Consider the following 21,857-nt stretch of genomic DNA (forward strand, 5'->3'; position numbering starts at 1 on the left):
GATGCTGCCTGTCCTGCTGAGTATTTCCAGCACTTTCTGTTTTTATTTCAGATTTCCAGCATCCACTGTTCTTTGCTTTTATTTTAGAGTATATAGAATTTGGAACCTCTTTGCTTGTCAGACTTTTTAAAAAAATTCTTTCATGGGATGTGGGCATTGCTGGCTAGGCCAGCATTTATTGCCCATCCCTAATTATCCTCGAGAAGATCCTGATTGCTATTCAATGACTCCTTTTGGAAAGTAAGCATGTGAGGACAGGATTAGGCTCATTTGCGATGTATTTCACCCCATTGTTTGAATAGCATGCCAGCCTGAATGTTCATGTGGGTGAGGTATTTGGAAAGTGGCTAGGAACTGTAGCCCAGTACAGATGAGCACCTGCAGGAAAGGAGAAAACTGGAAAAACTAAACCCGAAATAATGTTGCGCCCTACGTTGGATCTGCATTATTACTAAAGTTTCAGTTGATTTATCATTGTTGTGACCTGTATATTACTGATCATGTTCAAATGATATTGCTGTATGTCTGTCATTTCCAGGTGTTTGACGAGAATGGGAAAGATGTGACTCCTCACCCTCTTATTCTCTTAGATCCTACTTTTGCACAAAGCAGGCAAAGTAAAATTTTCTCCTCTCAGGATTTACAATCTTCTGACTATGTCGGCACAATGTACCAGTCGGTTGCAAATGCTAGTTTTGGTGGACCTTTTACCAGGTAACTTTCTCATTCTGCCTTAATGCACATCTTGTTAAATTTTTAAGTATGATTGTGCAATGGGTTAACACATTACCTTTTAATCTCTGGGAACCTGGTTTTGAATGTAGTGCTGACATGTACTAAGTCTCCTCTGTCTTTTGGCTATAAGGGCTTTTTGGGACCATCTTATTCCAAGTAGGCATGAAAGTACCAGTAATTTTGTACATATTGCACGAGCCTCACTCCTGTCATTAAAGTATCACAGTACTGCAGAGACCGCTTATGAGGTTGGGATGAAGGGGAAATTTATTGAATTGTGACATAATTTGAAATCCTATGAAAGGTGATATATGTAAATGTATGTCTTAGCAACTGTTTCAAAGGTCTAGGAGCAGAAAGTTTATGCACAACTGCCTCATTGCGAAGTACATCATAAATGGGGAGTCTTGCCCACAATCCACTTTCCTCATTCACTTCACCTCAACTGGTGTACTCCCGATGAATTTTTTTGACTCTAGCATCATAATGGACTCTCGGGAGTAATTTTGACTTTGGGCGATAGTGTGAAATAGGCCATTATACACCTCTCCCAATTTTCATTTCCAATGGAGTCAAACTATTGCCAAGTCAAAATTTGTCCCTCTGTGTTATACTTAATGCTAAATTAATATCAATGTTATGCCATTTGTAACTAGGGTAAAACTCCACAGGTTTTAAAAGTTTCAACTAATTGCTATTGACTGGTTGTCCCTGATACCTAGTGCCTATGACTGCATCGTACAAAACTACACATAATTTTGCATTAAATTGCTAGTCACACTCCAAAAGATTTCAAGGCTGGAAACTAAAATCAGAAAATACTGGAAAACATTCAGCAGGTCAGGCAGTATCTTTGGTGAGAGTTAACATTTCAGGTCAATGATCTTTCATGTGAACTAGATGTTAGAGATTTACAGATTTTAAAGCAATTGCAGAGCCATGGAAAGTGGGTTGGGCGGTTGGGGGGGGTGGGGTGGGAGAAGAACAAAGGGGAAGGTCTATGATAGGATGGAGGGCTGGAGTGGTTAAATAACAAATGGGATGATGGTGCAAGGAAAATGGGGGCGATACTGAAACAAGTAAATAAATGAAAAATGGGTCCAGAGGAGGTATAAATAGTTATAGCAGAATTGCCGAGTGGGATGGAAGCATGGAACATCTGCCAAAGAAGAAAAGGCTTCTGGGAATGTAGTGGAGAAAGGAAGATAGACCCCAGTGATGCGGTCCATACTGCTGGATGTGTATCTATAGTGAATACCTGCTCCAAGCACCAGTAGGTGTGGACTAGTGCTTGGGATGGGATCCATGGAAGATCATTAAATGCCAGAACAGGCTTGAGGGGCTAAGTGGCCTATTGCTGTTCCTATGATCACCTTTATTTTGTTCTTGTTTCGGATTGCCAGCATTCTCAGTATTTTACTCTCGTTTTATGGGAACTAAAATGTCACATTGCCTGTCTGAGATGGGATTTAAATGCTATTATGGCCACAGAATGTGAACTATTTTACAGTACCCAAACTTTGCTGAAGTTGACTTGGATGTGCTTGATGAAATCACATATAGAGAGCTTTATTCTGAATCTAGCTGTACTATACGTGATTTAGAAGGGTTTACCACTAATTTAGGTTAGGAAAAATGAGGGAATGTTTCATTCTTCAGCAATTTCATCCAGGGTTAGATTTTCATTTTATTTACCACCATTTTTGTGGGTAGTTTTAGGGTGATAACTTAGTAAAATAGACCAGTAACAGATATTCCTTCACTCCAACAGTTTAAAACAAAAACAGAATTCTCTATCACACTAGCACCGCATAAAGCTAGCCTGCACTGCTTAAAGCTAACCCCCACCTTTAAAAGGGGAGGTTAATTGTGTCTGGAGCAGGTCATGGGTGTCATGGTTGAAGGGAAGCCAACCTGGGAAAGAGCGAGAAATGACACAGTAGGGGAGAGAGTGGGCTCCAAGGTTTTTGGGTGCTGCAATGGAGGTTTTTTTGGAAGAGGTGGGAAGGAAGAGAGATGTCCTGTATCCACAGGGTGTTACAGACATACAGTCGAAAAGCAGTGGGAGCAGATAGCTGTGGAGGTCAGTGCCAGGAGTCAAATCCTGAAGACTTGGATGCAGTGTTGCAAGAAGTTTAATGACCTCACACGAGTAGTTCAGTTTAGTGAATGCATCTTCAAATGCTATATACTGCCAACTGCAGCAGTTGCATCTGACACTTCTCAAATTACCACACCTCCATCACTTACCTACAACCAATTTCTATCAATCAGGCTTCACACCTAACATTCATGTGCTTCATTTCACCCTCAGACACTTAGCACTGCTGCAAGCCTCACATCCACATCTCACAGGTTGCATACACGGCCAGCTATTCAACATGAAGACCACTTCAGCCGAACAGATTGCACGAAACCCACTGGCACTCCATGATTTCTCTTGCAGGACAAGATGATGCACAACCAGAGGCAGCAGGAGCTAACTGGAGGAGACAGTCGCACCTTCTTATCCTGACTCCCATGAAGGAGATGCTGCTGGCCATTATTGGGATGACCATTACTGTGGCCAGTGGCAGAGCGGAAAGAATCGAGGATGACAATATCCTCATACCTAATCCTTCTCTTCACATCCCACTTCCTCCTTATCCCACATCCTCTTCTGATCTGCAAGCTACAGTATATGGTGTAAACATGCACCTCTTACTTTCCCCTGCCTCCCCTTTCAGATCCCAAAAGGTGCAAACTGGCCAGGCAGTGGAAGAATGCCAAGAAGAAAGTGATGATGAAGACATCACATCATCACTTAATTTCACACCCTTAGCCACCAACTCAGAAAGACTGTGCATATCTTAGAGGATAATTTAGAGACCAGATCTACACTGGACATGAGTGGGCTGCTTCCAAGGCCAGGGACAAGGATAGTCCCAGCTCATCAGGCAGGGGTGAGGTGGCATACCGGTTCCGCTGCAGAGGACTCAGATGAGGATTTTGATGGGGCAGCCTACAGAAGAATGCTGATGGGTATGCAGAACAAAATTTTAGGTGCATTGGGAAACCAGCCAGAAAGCCTGCAATCACTAATAAGGAACATGGAGGAGTCTAGTACCAACTTGGCACAGGGCTTTGTGCAGAAATTGGAGGCCATCCTTTCCAACAGTGAAGTTGTGGCCAATTCCATTCGCACATTTGTGGACCTAATCATGTTGCAGCTACTGATGACCAATGTCACAGCATCCTTTGCAGCACAACAGCAGCCCAATGACTGAGTGATGCAGTGGAATCTCAGACTGCGGTTATGCAAGATCAGTTTGCTGCCATGCAAACTGAGACTGTTGCCATCATGGCTCTGGATTACAGAGTGCAAAGGGGCTTGCAGGGTGTCACAGCAGTCCAGCGATCTCTACTCTCTCTGGATAACAGCATTCGTCCTCTCACCCCGCCACTTCGTCAATGCCCTTACTGCTGCCTATCAACTAGCCTGCCCAGACTGATGCCACCATGCCAAGGTGGTGCAGTTTACAGCTGGGCCTTCTAGGCCTGGAGCTGCTCGAGGTCATCCTCCAAAGTCCCCTGCACTGAAAGTTAGTGGCCTTCCACCAGTCAAGCAGCCATTGAAGAAGCACTGCATAGGAGCACCAAGCAAAGGCATACAGAAGACAGGCACGAAGGGTGATTAGTTGAATTTTGTATCCAAGATGGCAAAATTTCATTTATAAATTAGGTTTGGAATTTTTATTTTGCAGTGGCTTTTATTTTTGCCTCGTGGCTAAGTGGATGCTGTGATTGACAGCCTTGGTTCAAACATGGACAAAAGAACTAAACTCAAGAGATGAGGTGACAGTGACTGCCCTTGCCATCAAGGCAGCATTTGACCGAATATGGCATCAAGAATCCCTAGCAAAACTGGAGTCCATGGGAATCAGGGGGAAAACTTTCCACTGGTTGGAGTCAAACCTAGTGCAGAGGAGATGGTTGTGGTTGTTGCAGGTCAACCATCTCAGTTCTGGGACATCACTGCAGGAGTTACTCAGGGTAATGTGCTGGGCCCAACCATCATCAGCTGCTTCATCAATGACCTTCCTTCAATCATAAGGTCAGAAGTGGGGATGTTCACTGGTGATTGCACAATATTTAGCACCATTTGCGACTCCTCGGATACTGAAGTAGTCCATGTAGAAATGCAGCAAGACCTGGACAATATCCAGGCTTGGGCTGATAAGTGGCAAGTAACATTCGTGCCACACAAGTGCCAAGCAATTGACCATCTCAAACAAGAGAGAATTTAACCATCTCCCCTTGACATTCAATGGCATTACCATCGCTGAATCCCCCACTATCAACATCCTGGGGGGTTACCATTGACCAGAAACTGAACTGGAGTAGCCATATAAATACCATGGCTACAAGAGCAGATCGGAGACTGGGAATCTTGCAGCGAGTAACTCACCTCTGGACTCCCCAAAGCCTATCCACCATCTACAAGGCACAAGTCAGGAGTGTGTTGGAATACTGTCCACTTTCCTGGATGGGTGCAGCTCCAACAACACTCAAGAATCTCAACACCATCCGGGACAAAGCAGTCTGCTTGATTGGCACCCCATCCACAAACATTTCACTCCCTCCACCACCGACACACAGTGCACCATCTACAAGATGCACTGCAACAATGCACGGAGGCTCCTTAGACAGCATCTTCCAAACTCGCGACCTCTACCACCTAGAAGGACAAAGGCAGCAGATGCATGGGAACACCACCACCTGCAAGTTACCCTCCAAGCCACACACCATCCTGATTTGGAACTATATCGCCGTTACTTCACTGTCACTGGGTCAAAGTCCTGGAACTCCCTTCCTAGCAGCACTGTGGGTGTACCTACCCCACATGGACTGCAGTGGTTCAAGAAGGCAGCTCACCACCACCTTCTCGAGGGCAATTAGGGATGGGCAATAAATGCTGGCCTAGCCAGCGATGCCCACATCCCCATGAATGAGTAAAAAAAAAAGTTAACCACACCATCCTCATCCAGTGCCCCTCCACTGTTGTCCAGCTGGTGGGACTGCTCTCATCTGGTTCCATTCCTATCTATCTAATTGTAGCCAGATAATCACCTGCAATGGTTTCTCTTCCTGCTCCTGCACCGTTACCTCTGGTGTCTCTCATGGATCTACCCTTGACCCCCTTCTATTTCTCATCTACATGCTGCTCCTCGGCAACATCATCCAATAGCACGATGTTAGTTGTCACACGTATGCTGACTCCACTCACCTCCACCTCACCACCACTTCTCTTGACTCCTCTACTGTCGCTAAATTATCAGACTGCTTATCCGAAATCCAGTACTGGATGAGCAGAAATTTCCTCCAATTAAATATTGTTAAGACTGAACCCACTGTTTTCAGTCCCTGCTGCAAAGTCTGTTCCCTAGCTACTGACTCCATTCCTCTCCCTGGCAGCAGTCTGAGATTAAGCCAGTCTATTCACAACCTTGGTGTTACATTTGATCCCAAGATGAGCTTCCAACTTCATATTTGTGCCATCATTAAGACTGCCTATTTCCACCTCCATAACATCGCCTGACTTTGTCTCATCTCATCTGCTGTTGAAACCTTCAATCATGCCTTCGTTACCTCTAGACAATGCACTCTTGGCTGGTCTCCCACATTCTACTTTCCAACAACCTGAGGTCATCCAATGCTCTGCTGCCTGTGTCTTAACTCGTACCAAGTCCCCGTCCCCAATCCCTGTGCTCGCTGACCTACATTAACTCCCAGTCAAGCAACGTCTTCAATTTTAAAATTCTCATCCTCTTTTTCAAATCCCTCTGGCCTCACCCCTCCCTATCTCTGTAATCTCCTCCAGCCCAACAACCCGACAAGATATCTGCACTGCTCTAATTCTGGCCTCTTGTGCATCCCTGATTTTAATCATTCTCCCCAGCGCCTTCAGTTGCCTAGACCGCAAGCTCTGGAATACCTCCCTACACTTTTCCCCCTCTCCACCTCACTTTCCTCCTTTAAGACACGCCTTAAAACCTACTTCTTTGACCAAGCTTTTGGTCATCTGACCTAATACCTCCTTTTGTGGCTTGGTGTCATACTTTGTTTTATAATGCTCCCATAAAGCACCATGGGATGCTTTATTCTGTTAAAGATGCTGTATAAATATATGTTGTTGTTGTAGTGAATATTGGTTAATAGCCTATTCCAGAAATGAAGACAGAGCAGTCAAGAGTCAGGAATGGACCTTGTGAAGGTGAGAAAAGGGTGGAAATTGGAAACTAGGTCAATGAAATTTTCCAGTTCAGGGTGAGAGCAGGAATTGGCACCAATACAGTCATCAATATACCAGAAGAAGAGGTGAGGGAAGGAGCCTGAGTAGGACTGGAACAAGAAATGTTCCACATATCCAACAAAAAGGCAGGCATAGCTAGGACCCATGTGGGTACCCATCACAACACCTTTTATTCGGAGGATGTGAGTGGAGTTGAAGGAGACGTTGTTAAATGTGAGAACAAGTTCAGCCAAGCGGAAGAGGGTGATGCTGCATGGGGATTGGTTGGGCCTCTGTTCTAGGAAGAAGCAGAGAAATTTCAGACTGTCATGGTGGAGGAAGGCGTTGTAGAGGGATTGGACATCCATGGGGAATGGGAGACAGTGGGCTGGATTCTATGCCATCCCGTGGCGGCTTCGGGTTTGGTGGGGGGCTGCCATCGAATCGCGATGGGAGGCAGAGGGCCCTTCGCCAAGTAATTTTGCTGGGGGCGGGATAGGCTACCCCCCCCCCCCCCCCTTCCGTCCCCCAGAGGCCAGTTGAGGCCCTTACGTGGCCTATTAATGGCCACTTAAGGGCCTCTTTCAACACAACCCCTGCAGGCTCGAGGGGTTCCCTCCTCTGGGCAATCTGTGGCCCATGGAGAATCTAGCCGACAAGCCCTCCAACTCCATGGACCCCCCCCCCCCCCCCGCCTGGACTTCATGCCCACACCCCCACTCCCCCTCGCCTGGGACCTTCCGGACTGGCCCCGGCAACCCTGCCTCACTTACCTGAGGCCCAGGGTTCCAGCGCTGGGCCTGGGTCCAAGGCCTCTGCAGTACTGCCAGTAGCCACCGCTCCCAGTGGCATTGCCAATACCCCTGAGCTGCTGGCCCTCTGATTGTCCAGCAGCTCTTGGAGATGGGATCCCTGCCTTTAAAGGGATGGAGTTCCCGGCACTGGAAACATGCCTCCAGAACAACGGAGGACCATGCTGGGGGTAGGTGGGTGGCACGAAAAGGCCGAGGCAAAGTTCCCTCCACCTTTTCGGCAAATGCCAGAACCTCGCTACCGCCACAAGATCCTGGCCAGCGAGGGCCAGGAAACTGGAAGCTGTTGTTGTGACATTGAGCATCAGAAGAGTCACGGATCTAGATGGGAAGAGACTCGACAAGGGGAATAAAAATAGAATTGGGTAGGAAGAAATCAGTTCATTGGGGCAGGAACAGCCTGAAATAAAAGTCTACTAGGGCAGTCTTGTTTGTGGCTTTTGGGAAGGAGGTAGAAGCAGGCTGTATGGGGTTGGGGAACTATGTAGTTTGAGGCCGTGCAGGAAAGATCTCCATAGGAGCTGAGGTCAAGGTGGATACAATGTCTAGTAATGGGGTCCTGGTCCAGGGGGAGGTTGGAAAAAGTGTCAGAGAGTTGGTGTTCAGCCTCTGCTCGGTATTTGCTGCTCACAGTGTGGACACCTCTACGTTGGGGAGACCTAACGCAGAATACCTCCATTCAGTCCGTAAGCACAACCCCGAGCTTCCTGTCACTTGTCACTTCAATTCTCCACCTTGCTCCCATTCTGACCTTTCTGTTCTTGGCCTGCTACAGTGTTCCAGTGAAGCTCAACGCAGCTCGAGGAACAGCAGCTCATCTTTTGACTGGGCACTTTACAGCCTTCTGAACTCATCATTGAGTTCAATAATTTTAATTCATAACTTCGACCCCCAATTTTTTCTTTTTTTTTTCATGTTTTTTTGCTGGTTTGGTATTATTTGCCCTCTCTTCCCCCCCCCCCCCAAAAGCACTTACCTTCCACACTTGATCTGGCCCCACCCAAACTGAACAAAGTGCACAGGTCACCCCTTCCCACCATCACTAATGCTGTAAATTTGACCCTGTTCCCCCACCGCACTAAAAATCTTAAGTTTTTTTTAAATTTTATTTATTTAGAGATACAGCACTGAAACAGGCCCTTCAGCCCACCAAGACTGTGCCAACCATCAACCACCCATTTATACTAATCCTACATTAATCCCATATTCCTCACTTCCCTCAATTCTCCTACCACCTACCTATACTAGGGGCAATTTATAATGGCCAATTTACCTATCAACCTGCAAATCTTTGGCTGTGGGGGGAATCCAGAGCACCCGGCGAAAACCCACGCGGTCACAGGGAGAACTTGCAAACTCCACACAGGCAGTACCCAGAATCGAACCCGGGTCGCTGGAGCTGTGAGGCTGCGGTGCTAACCACTGCGCCACTGTGCCGCCCCACCCTTCCCCACCACAGCAGTGTCTGCTTTCCGCAGACAGGAAAGTAAAGGCTTGTGAATGCCGGCCGCCGCTCGGAAGATCGCAGCCCGAGGGTAAGATTGGAGTCAATTTTATGTAACTATATGCATTTTGCTAATGTGTAAATTTTAATCCGGGTCCCGTTGTCCAGCGGCGGGGTGGAGGCTGCCACAGAGCATTGCTGCCGCCAGGAAGATCAGGCCCGGCTCTCCCGGCGTCGGCTCTGTGGTGGGCCACTGCCGAATGATCTTCTGGCCCACCCCTGCCATGGAGTCTGATGTTGGGAGCTTTGTAAAACCCCGGCCATTGTTCCTCTCTGAGGTTGATGCAGGAGAATTGCTCCCTGAACATCCTAGGCAGATATGACCTCCTACTGAGAGCCTTTCTCCCCCTCTTCCTCTTTCTTTCAGCAGCTTGTCCTACTTTGTGTGGCCTTTATTCATTCTCCCAGTCATGCTGTGCTCCAAGGGGAGTGGCTACTAGTGCTTTCCTGTCTGGGAGCAATTGTTTTGTGCAGAAGCCTTGAAGTCAGCAAAAAGTCCTTTAGCACCTGCCATACCTCCCCCTTGGAACAACAATAGAAAGCACCAAACATTTGTAGAATTGTAGCAACAACCAGGAGAAATCAACCAGAAACTAACTTGCAAGTAGTTGATCATCCCTTTACATAGTACTGGTAGGAGAAGTTCTGAAGAAGGGTCACTGACCTGAAACTTTGACTCTGCTTCTCTCTCCACAGATGCTACCAGACCTGCTGAGTATTTCCAGCATTTCTTGTTTTTATTTCAGATTTCCAGCATCTGCAGTATTTTGCTTTTAATATACTGGTAGGAGAACACTTGTTCAGCTGTGTGAGGTTAAGAGAGGGCTTTGACTAGAGTATTGAGCTCCAAAATGACACCTCTGGCATCAAATCAGTTTTCTCTGCTAATTGATATGATCTTTCTGCTGTGCATCCTTCTAATGGACCTTCACTACACACATGCTGACTCCTGAACCAATATGCATTCAGCCGGATTTACCAAACAAGTGTGGGTGCATGCTGCAGCCACCATTTTCGAGTTCAAAGGGTACTTTTAACACCCAAAAAACAGGCATTAACAGGCACAATTTCTCACCCAGGAAGTTGCTGCAATTGTATTGGACTTTGGTGAGACCATATCTGAGGTACTGTGCACAGTTTTGGTCTCCTTACCTGGGAAGGTATACTTAGAATCATAGAATGGTTACAGCACAGAAGGTGGTCATTTGGCCCATTGTGTCCATGCCTGCTTTCTGCAAGAGCAACTCAGCTAGTCAACCAGTCCCACTCCCTAGCCCTTTCTCGATAGCCCTGCAAATTTTTTTCTCCAAGTAATTATGCAATTCCCTTTTGAAAGTCACGATTGAATCTGCCTCAATCTTACTCTCAGGCAATGCATTCTCGATCCAAATCACTCATTCCTTAAAAAAGTTTTTCTTTATGTTGTCTTTTGTTCTTTTCCCATTCACCTGAAGTCAGTGTCATCTGGTTCGTGACCCTTCTGCCAATGGGAAGTTTCTCCCTATCTACTCTGTCTAGACTCCTCATGATTTTGAACACCTCTATCAAATTTCTCAACCTTCTCTTCTCCAAGGAGAACAGCCCCAGCATCTGCAATCTATCTAAGTAACTAAAGTCCCTCATCCCTGGAACCATTCTCATTAATCTTTCCTGCACCCTCTCTAATGCCTTCACAACGTTGCTAAAGTGTGGTGCCCAGGATTGGACACAGTACTCCAGTTGAGGCCGAACCAGTGTTTTATAAAGGTTCACTATCACTTCCTTGCTTTTGTTCTCCATGCCTCTATTTATAAAGCCTGCTTTCTTAACCTGCCCTGCCACTTTCAGTGATCTGTGTACATGTACCCCCCTAGGTCCCTGTGCTTTTGCACCCTGTTTAGAATTGTATCCTTTATTTTATATTTCCTCTCCTCATTCTTCCTACCAAAATGTATCACTTCACACTCCGTGCATTAAATTTCATCTGTCACGTGTCCACCAGCCTGTCTATGTCTGCTTGAAGTCGATCACTATCCTCCTCACAGGCAACAATACTTCCAAGTTTTGTGTCACCTGCAAATTTTAAAATTGTACCCTGTACACTCAAGTCTGGGATATTAATATAGATCAAGAAAAGCAGTGATCCTAATATCGACCCCTGGGGAACCCCACGATATACCTTCCTCCAGTCCAAAAAAAAACATTCACCACTACTCTCTATTTCCTGTCACTCACCCAACTTCATACCATGCTGGCACTTTCCCTTTTATTCCATGGACTTTAACTTTGCTGACAAGCCTGTTATCTGTCACTTTATCAAACACTTTTTGGAAATCCATGTATACTACACCTACTGGATTACCCTGATCAATATTCTCTGTTCCCTCATTAAAAAAACTCAATTAGTTAAACACAGTTTGCCCGTAACAAATCCATGAAAGCTATCCTTAATTAGTTCACATTTGTCCAAGTTTTGACCCATTTCTAAAAGCTTTCCCACCACCGAAGTTAAACCGACAGGCCTGTAGTTGCTGGATTTATCCTTACACCTTTTTTTGAACAAGGGTGCAACATTTGCAATTTTCCAGTGCTCTGGTACCATCCCCTGTATCTAAAGAGGATTGGAAGATTATGACCAGTGCCTCAGTATCCTCAGATGCATATGATCCAATACTGGTGACTTATTAACTTTCTAATATCTCCTCTTTATCAATTTTTAGCCCATCCAGTGTCTCAGCTACCTCCTCTTTCATGAAGACTTTGGCAACATCTTCCTGCTTGGTAAAGACAGATGCTAAGTACTCATTTAGTACCTCAACCATGCCCTCTGCCTCCATGCATAAATTCTGTTTTTAGGTCGTAATTGGCCCTGTTCATCCTTTTACCACCCTTTTCCCCTTATATGCCTGTAAAAGACTTTTGGATTCCTTTTCATGTTAGCTGCCAGTCTCTTCTCATGCTCTGTCTTTTCTTCTCTTATTTCTTTTTTCACTTCCCCTCTGAACTTTCTATATTCAGCCTGGTTCTCAACCTGACAAATGCATCCTTTTTCTGCCTCATCTTATTCTCTCTTCCTTTTGTCATCCAGGGAGCTCTGGCTTTGTTCATCTTACCTTTCCCCCTAGTGGGAATTTTCCTCGACTGTACCCAATCCATCTCCTCCTTACGGGTAGCCCATTGTTTCATTACAGTTTTGCCGACAAATCTTTGATTCCAATTTACCTGGGCTAGATCCATTTTCACTCCATTGAAATTGGCGCTCTCCCAATTAATTATTTTTACTGTGGATTGCTCCTTGTCATTTTCCATAGCTAACCTGAACCTTATGATACAATAATCACTGTCTCCTAAATGTTCCCCTACTGACACTTGATCCAGTTGACCCACCCTATTCCCCAGAAGTAGATCCAGTAATGCCTCCTTCTATGGACCGGAAATATACTGCTCTAGAAAATTCTCCTGCACACACTTTAGAAACTCATCCCCATCTCTGCCCTTTATACTATAATTATCCCAGTCTATATTAGGATAATTGAAGTTCCCCATTATATCTACTCTATAGTTTTTTGCACCTCTCTGTAATTTCCTTGCACATCTGTTCCCCTATATCTTTCCTATTAGTTGGTGGCCTATAGAATACACCCAGTAGTGTAATGGTACTTGTATTGTTTCTTAGCTCTAACCAAATAGATTCTGTTTTTGACTCCTGTAAAACATCCTCTCTCTCCAGCACTATAATGTTCTCCTTAATCAAACCCCTCCTCCTTTCTTACCTTCTCTATCTTTCCTGAACACCTTATATCCGGGCATATTTAGTACCAAGTCCCGTTATTTTATGAGCCAGGTCTCCCTTATCATCACAACATCATATTCCCACATGGCTATCTGTGCCTGCAGCTCACTAGCCTTATTTACCACACTTGGTGTGTTCAGATACGTGCATGGTAAACCTAATTTAGACCTTATTCCAGTCCCTTTTAATCTACCCCTACCTAATAACTTGCTATTTCTTACTCTAGTGCTGTCTGTCACGCTCCATTCCTTGTTTTGCCCCTCCAATGTTATCACCTGGTTCCTATCCCCCTGCCAAGTTAGCTTAAACCCTCCCCAATAGCACTAGCAAATCGCCCTACAAGGACATTGGTCAAGGACATTCAACTTGTCAGGCCTGTACAGGTCCCATCTCCCTCAGAACCGGTCCCAATGTCCCAGGAATCTAAAGCCCTACCTCCTGCATCATCTCTCCAGGCATGCAATCATCTGCTCTGACCTACTATTTCTGTACTGACTAGCATGTGGCACCTGGAGTAACCCCAGATGAGTGGCCTTGGCTCAATTGAAGAGGATCTTGCTCACCACTCTCATGAAGAGAGCACGTTTGTTTCTTGCCAATCACTCCACCAGTGCCCTTCTTGGTGCCAGTTTTCCAGCCAACCCAAACTGTTGCAGGCGAGGTTGAGATGGTGCCATCTGCAGCCAGGTTCTCTAGGCCCAGAGCCACTCAAGATAGTCCTCCAAAGCAATTTGGACTATCCTCAATGGAAGATCAGCAGCCTTCTGTCTCTCAAGGTGTAGGCACTGGTGAAATGCCTCTTACAAGCATCATGGTAAGGAAAGGAACATGCACAGCGGGCACTAAAAAAATGCACAAGGGTAAATAGAGATTTTTTTTCTCTAAATTATATCATTTATTCAATGAAACTTGTTTTTGGATTTGTATTTGGTTTTGGTATTTATCTTTGTAGTGAAGTGAGGGCAAGGCCAATAAGTATGGAGTGAAAGAAGGCAATCTGATGGTGACAGTAAGAAGAGACTTATGGATTGTGGGACTGTTGGGGAACAGTCCTCCTCATCAAGGAGTGGGTTAACTCAGAGCTCTGGCAGATAGGGGCTCCTGTGGTCACTTCCTGTCCTCCTGCCCTTTCTTTAACCTGCTTCTTGCGCTGCTCCGTCATCTCAAATTGTTGGATCGCAGGTGGTGTATTGGCTGGCTCCTTGTGATGGCAAAGTTGAGGAGCATGCTGCATATGACCACAAATCTGGATACCCGCTCGTGGGTGTACTGCAATGCTCCTCCAGCATGGTGCAGGCAGCGAAAACATAGCTTGAGCATGTCCATTGTTTAATTGATAATGTATCTGTGTTAGTATGTATCCCATTGTAGACCTGACGTGCAGCCTCTACGCGGGTTCCTAACTGGAGGCATATCCCATGCCTGGAGGTAATAACTCTTGTCGCTGACCTTGCAGCAAGGGGGACTGATATGGAATAAAGATGATTCAGAGGACTGGTACAGAATGAAAGAGTGACTGCTGCCAGGATAGTGAGCACAGATCTGCATGATGCACTGCCTGTGGTCGCAAACCAATTGTACGTTGAGGGAGTGGAATCCTTTTTGATTGATAAATACTTTGGGTTGTTGTTGGGAAGCAATCAGGGCAATGTGCATGTAGTCAATGGCATCTTGCACTATGGGGAAGTCTGTGTGCGGGTGAAACCTCATTGTTAATAGGGAAGGAGACGCATATTACACCTGGTGTATAGCGCCTAAGTGACCTCTGTAATATATCGGTGTGCGGTGAACTGTAATATGGTGCTGATATCACTTGTTGCAGCCCATAAAGAGCCCGCGGCGTAAAAGTTGACAGCCACGGGCAGTCGTATCCATGCCCTGGCTTGAGATTGTGGTTTTGGCTGCAGCAGGTGTCCTGGCTTGGTAACAACCTTCTTGGTAAAGCAAAAGTGCCTCATACATTAGAGTCAGAGAATCATAGAAATATACAGCACAGAAACAGGCCCTTCGGCCCATCGTGTCTGAGCCGGCCATCAAGCACCTAACTATTCTAGTCCCATTTTCCAACACTTGGCCCATAGCCTTGTATGCTATGGTGTTTCAAGTGCACATCTAAATACTCCTTAAATGTTGTGAGGGTTCCTGCCTCTACCACCACTTCAGGCAGTGTATTCCAGATTCCAACCACCCTACGGGTGAAATTGTTTTTCCTCAAATCCCCTCTAAACCTCCTGCCCCTTACCTTAAATCTATGCCCCCTGGGTTATTGACCCCTCCATTAAAGGAAAAAGTCTCTTCCTATCTAACCTATCAATACCCCTCATAATTTTGTATACCTTAATCATGTCCCCCCTCATCCTTCTCTGTTCCAAGGAAAACAACCCTAGCCTTTTCAGTCTATCTTCATAGCTGAAATGCTCCAGCCCAGGCAACATCCTGGTGAATCTCCTCTGCACCCTCGCCAGGGCAACATCCTTCCTGTAGTGTGGTGTCCAGAACTGTACACAGTACTCCAGCTGTGGCCTAACTAGCGTTTTATACAGCTCCACCATAACCTCCCTGCTCTTATATTCTATGCCTCGGCTAATAAAGGCAAGTATCCCATATGCCTTCCTAATTGCTTGCTAGCGAAGTTGATATAGAGAAAATCTCCTCTGTTGATATGGCCTCCTGCTGAGTGCCCTACTCCTCCTCCTCTTCCTCCCCTGTGACAGCTTATCCTGCTCTGTGATGTCGTCCTTGCTGCTTCCAATCGTGCTAAATTCCAAAAGTCAGCCCTAACGGACCATCCATGTTTGGAGCCTGACAATTTGTGAATTAAATGAGAACAGCAGTGCCAAAGCAACCAAATCTCTTTTTGTGCAGAGAAAGTGAATACTGAAGAGCACTAGGACTCTGCAAAAAACACTAAGAAGTGAAAAAGTAACCAAAAATAGCAAATCAGAAAATAAGCTGTAAGTAACTCAGGATTCCTTTAAAAAGTGCTGACAAAGGGCATTTTATGCCAAATATTATCATGTTGTGCTGAGCAAGGTCAGCACCTGGCAACTGAATAGCTGGGATGGTCCAATGTGGTGAACGTGGCCTGCATGCAGCACAAGATCCAAATCTGCACAATTATTTTTGCAGCTTTAAATCCTGCTGGCATGCGCTCCTGACAGGAGTGCTACCTCCTGTACCAAAATGGCAGGTGATGCACTTCTAGTCAGAAGCATATGTGCATTTTCTGCCTTCCATTTTGGACTTTAGGTGTTGTTACGACTGACTGCTCCAGTCAAAGCTCCCCAATCAAAATATACAATTCTGATTGTGGTGGGAGAAACGCGCTGTTAATTCAGTCCCGTCCCTCCAGAGATCACCTAACATATCGTTCTAAACTTTCCAAATTAAAGAAAGACCCAGCCAAATTGTACCATCTATTAACCCCCTCCCCACCCCCCCCCCCCCCCCCCCCCGAATGAGGCTAACCATACCAGGTGTCTTTAAATCAACAAATTAACTGTTTAATTATAAAAACTAAATTCTTAAACACTACTAAGATATAAACAACATTTAAAATAGAAAAAAATTAGAGTCCTTGCAGATTTACGCTCCTGCCAGATATGGAACAGCCCAAGGCTGCTTGAAGACCACACAGCCGTCTGATGGGGAAAAAAAAGTTCTTCAACAGTAGAACAGTCTAATTCAGAAGTCGAAATTGTTGCTCCTTCTCCAGCGATGAATTTCAACAATTAACAACTTGCAGACACTTTTTAATGAATCAATTTGTCTTTAGAATTTTTGAGGGATAAAAGATTATCACAGTCTAACTTCCCTCCCTTCAGTTTAAATTATCAGAGATCTCTGTTTTGGCTTGACGTTTTAGAATTTTGAGGGAGAATAATAAATAAATAGACTAAATTCTCTTCCTTCAGTTTAAATGGCCTGAGAGCACTCCTTTCAGGTGCTAACACACAGCTGTCTGTCTGTTTCTCTGTTAGAACAGTCTGTTTCCACTATAAGCCAGTTCAAAATTAAATTGTAACAAATGTATCACTCAACCTCTGGTCCTGACTGTCTGTATCCCAGACAAGAGAATGCACTCTTTGAATCACCGGGCTGAATTTTACGCCGCCCCAGCAGGTTGGATGTTGGAGTGGGGGGCGGTGTAAAATTGAGCGGGATGTTCCAGGAAGCCTACCCGCCCTGCTTCTGCCTCCAGCCAAGTTTACGGCATCGGGCGGGGGATGGAAAATGGCCCACCCACCCAAGGGCCAATCAAGGCCCTTAAGTAGCCACTGGGACGTGAAAGGCTGCCCAGCGATAGCTGCTGGGGGGGTGGGGTGCATGGCAGTCAGGCACAGGGTACCCGATTGAGGGCCATCCCCGCCTCCCAAGATGCCCCCTCCCCCCAAACAACCACCCCAGCCTCACCAGCGAATGACCGATCCCCCTGGTGAGGCAAGCCCAACTTACCTCATCTCCAGGCTCCATGGTGTCGGCTGGGCTGCAGTCCCAGCAGTGGCCACTGCACCCAGTGGCGCTGCTGGGACTAAGAGGTGCCGGCCCACTGATTGGCTGGCAGTTCACTGAGGTGGGACCTCCTCCCTTGTGGGTGGAAGTCCCGCCACGGGACAATTGAAGCCCGGGGACCCGTAAAATACGTGACGGATCCCCGGGCTAGGCGGAAGTGGGTTCACCACCAACTTTCATGTCAGTGGCGAATTCCTGTCCACCTAAGGTAAAATCCAGCCCACAGTCTCCGAATGGCTATATTGTCTGATGCAACATAAATGAGATGCGTGGAGTTCGGGTTGTTGAAGATCTCAAACAGGTTTTTTAACGGCCAACAAGTATAGGGCGGCACAGTGGCGCAGTGGTTAGCACCGTAGCCTCACAGCTCCAGCGACCCGGGTTCAATTCTGGGTACTGCCTGTGTGGATTTTGCAAGTTCTCCCTGTGTCTGCGTGGGTTTCCTCCGGGTGCTCCGGTTTCCTCCCACAAGCCAAAAGACTTGCAGGTTGATAGGTAAATTGGCCATTATAAATTGCCCCTAGTATAGGTAGGTGGTAGGGAAATATACGGACAGGTGGGGTTGTGGTAGGAATATGGGATTAGTGTAGGATTAGTATAAATGGGTGGTTGATGGTCGGCACAGACTCGGTGGGCCGAAGGGCCTGTTTCAGTGCTGTATCTTTAAATAAATAAAAAAATAAAAAATATATACAGTGCAGAGCTATCTATTTACAGGACTTGCCTCTTGGTGTTCCAGTTACAGAGTGAGACTGGCATGTAGTCACATAACTGCATCCTGGTACTCAGCTCATTAGAATACTAAGATCTTAAAGGGACCTCACTGTTAAAGACAATCACACAACAGGTAGTGTCTGAATAACGGGCGCTATTTGCCCCAGTTTCGAAGCCTGTGTTTACTGCTATTCGAAAGTGACATTGCCATTTAACTAGACGCAACCTTCTTTCTTTTCTTCCCCCCCCATTGGTAGTAAGCAAATGAAAAGTGATATTACAGCTACCACCCTCCCTGCAAGAATAATGTGGGTGTTGAGAGGAATGTTCAGCAACTTCATGGCAGTGTCACGTGAGCATGCAGTACCCTGCCAACAGGAGGAAAATTCATCCATTAGTATCAGTATCAAGCGCTCCCAAATCAAGAATGTTATGATTAGATTTAGAATAAAGCTTCTTGTACTATGTTCTAAAAATGTGCCTCAGCCCGAATCTTGGAGCAGCACCACAACCACACCAGTTTGACATTTATCCACTTCCCAAATCAGCTATCCTATCTGAGTGTTAGTGAGTTGAATTCATCCCATCAAGTTTAACCGAAGCATTTCTAAACTGTGGTCCTCAGGCCCTGGTAGTTGGCAACTCAGTTCTTTCAATGTATATGTTTGTTCAGTGCTGGTTTGTCTTGTTTGAATTTTGTGGGCCTGGAGATTTTAGAAAGGTTTCCCTCAGGACACAAAGAAAACAAAACCTTTGACTTTTTTATTTATTTAGAGATACAGCACTGAAACAGGCCCTTCGGCTCACCAAGTCTGTGCCGACCAACTAATTTATGCCATTTATACTAATCCTACATTAATCCCATATTCCCTACCACATCCCCACCATTCTCCTACCACCTACCTACACTAGGAGCAATTTACAATGGCCAATTTACCTATCAACCTGCAAGTCTTTGGCTGTGGGAGGAAACCAGAGCACCCGGCGGAAACCCATGCGAGAACTTGCAAACTCCACACAGGCAGTACCCAGAACTGAACCCAGGTCGCTGGAGCTGTGAGGCTGGGGTGCTAACCACTGCGCCACTGTGCCGCCCTTCCTGGGACGAACCATTGCACCATCAATTGCTCATTAAAAATAATATGTTATTTTGAAGGTGTTATCTGGCTTCTAAGAAATATTTTGGAAATGTCATGGACTCTCTCACTAGACTTTTTTCAGTTGAAACCTGATGCTCTTCCTTGCTACTCAGATGCCCAATAATTTTCCTTTAACCTTTTTTTCTATTTACACTTTTTCCCCTGGATTTCCTTTCCCTCATTTTCGTTGCCCATGTAATATATTATTCTTTAGGAATTTTAAAATGTTTCAGTTATATTTCAGTTTAGTTTCTTCCTGAACTTTTAAATTTGGTTTGTTATTTCCCCATTTTCTCTGCGAAGCTTTATTCCTGGTACTTTCAGAATCTGCTTTATAATTTTCATTTTTAACTTACCCCATTGTTCAGAGCAACCCATTCAAGAGCCATGAGATGCAAATTTCAGGTAAAAAAATACTGGGGCCAAGGCTGTACTTACCTGAGCATTTCCTAATGGCCAATGTTTAACCAGTTAAAATTAAAGCTCTCCTGCACTGATACCGTGATCCATTTTCTAAATAAACATTTCTTTCTCTACTACCCTCCAGGTCCACTTTTGAAAGTGGTAGTATTTCCCGATCAGGTCGTACTTTTTCCGATTCGTTGGAAGACATTGGAGATTCTGGTGTTCAACATGATGTCACAGGTCTACAATGTAAGATTTATCACCTTATATTCATAACTGAATACTTTGTATGGTGTTACAGGTATAATTTTGGAATTTGAATTTGAATCAGTATCAGGGCAGCAGGGAAGTGCTGATGCAGCTGAACGGCCAGATTTTCTCTGAAAATGTCGAGCCATTAACTGTCATGATACTTAATCAAAGAGTTTATTATCATATTTATTCTTTTAGTAAAATGAAAAAATTTAATTAAAAATATACTGGCCAAAATTATTCAACCCTGAATGAGATTGACTATAGTGTCAACTAATGTAAACTGAGAGTTGGTTTTGCAATAAGCATGAATTGGATTGAGATTTCACAAATTTCAGAGTCTTAACTAAAATGAAATTGACTATTCTCAACTGGGACCTAGTGGCCTGGAGTCTATAATTTAGCTGTTGCCTATTTGACAGTAAGTCTCAAAGATGGATAGTAGGAAAGTAAAAATCTTGCATTTACATCATGGCAGGAGGGTGTTCCCCTAATGGGGGCTTAGTGTTATTTGCGAAGAGTAGTGGCAGCTTTAGCCTAATCAGTGTCTCTTGCCCGCTTTTTGTCAAGGCCCACAATAGCAACCAATGACCTGTTTGACGGCCCCTCAGAAATGCTCCAAGTCACATCATGGAGGAATGGGATGCAAACTTGCAATTGTGACTGCTCATTCAATGAGCTCCTGATTTCAATTGCACCATTGTAATCAGATCTTGAATATAGGTCAAACTTTCCTTACGTAAAGCTATAGTGCTAACAATTCTGTCAATTTTTTGAAATTTATTTATACTCTTTTAGTTGATGGATGGAAGCTTGGCTCTCTTAACTATCACTTGCCTTTTTCTGGAGATCCAGAAACTGAAGGATAATGGCATTGAATCTCAGCTCATCAATATTTCACAAATGATTACACTGTGAATGTAGACCCAGATGCACACATAGTAGCAAGAATACAAACTAATACAGGTGAAGGGGAATGAGCTACACATGACAATAGTCACGGGCTATATTGTGTATACTGCTGCCATACATACTATCCTATCCATAAATTGTTATGTACTAATATAAAAGCAAAATACTGCGGATGCTGGAAATCTGAAATAAAAACAAGAAATGCTGGAGCCACTCAGCAGGTCTGGCAGCATCTGTGGAAAGAGACGCAGAGTTAACGTTTCGGGGCAGTGACCCTTCTTCGGAACTGAAGAAAGGTCACTGACCCGAAACGTTAACTCTGCTTCTCTTTCCAAAGATGCTGCCAGACCTGCTGAGTGGTTCCAGCATTTCTTGTTTTTATTATTGTTATGTACTGTTCTTTAATGCTCATGAGCCCTTTTTCAATGTCATGGCATCTTATGGTACTGTATGATCTGTAGTATAGTCCAGTAGTTTAATACTCATGTGTATTTTATGTAGATAGGAAGCAGATTAACATTATATAGTAATGAATCCCCCCCCACCTCAAAAATTTTCATAATTGGTACTGCAAGAGTATTCAAGAGACTCTCAAAATGTTTAATTTTTATTAATTATTTTTCAATATGACTCTGCAAAAGGCTGGACTCTTGTATTCAGTGTGATAAGCATTTATCACTCGAATACATTCCCTGAACTATGCTGAGTTAGCTGCTCGTAGCTAGGGTGACATCAGGATAGCTCGGATGAGTGTTTTTGGTCTAGAGAGTGGAAAATTCATAGAATCATAAAATTTTACAGCATAGAAAGAGGCCCTTTGACCCTTTGA

At 44.9% G+C, this 21,857-nt stretch overlaps 1 protein-coding gene across 3 annotated transcripts in view; it reads left to right on the plus strand.

The window, feature by feature from the left end:
• dnai4 (dynein axonemal intermediate chain 4) overlaps positions 1–21,857 on the plus strand; it is a 209,672-nt gene that overhangs the window by 40,593 nt on the left and 147,222 nt on the right. For all 3 annotated transcript variants that reach the window (XM_068037286.1, XM_068037287.1, XM_068037288.1), the window contains exons 3-4: positions 539–714; positions 20,007–20,113. In XM_068037286.1, coding sequence (XP_067893387.1) covers positions 539–714; positions 20,007–20,113 — 283 coding nt within the window. The remainder of the gene's footprint in view (positions 1–538; positions 715–20,006; positions 20,114–21,857) is intronic.

This window comes from Heterodontus francisci, chromosome 8 (assembly GCF_036365525.1).
Source record: "Heterodontus francisci isolate sHetFra1 chromosome 8, sHetFra1.hap1, whole genome shotgun sequence".
Taxonomy (NCBI): domain Eukaryota; kingdom Metazoa; phylum Chordata; class Chondrichthyes; order Heterodontiformes; family Heterodontidae; genus Heterodontus; species Heterodontus francisci.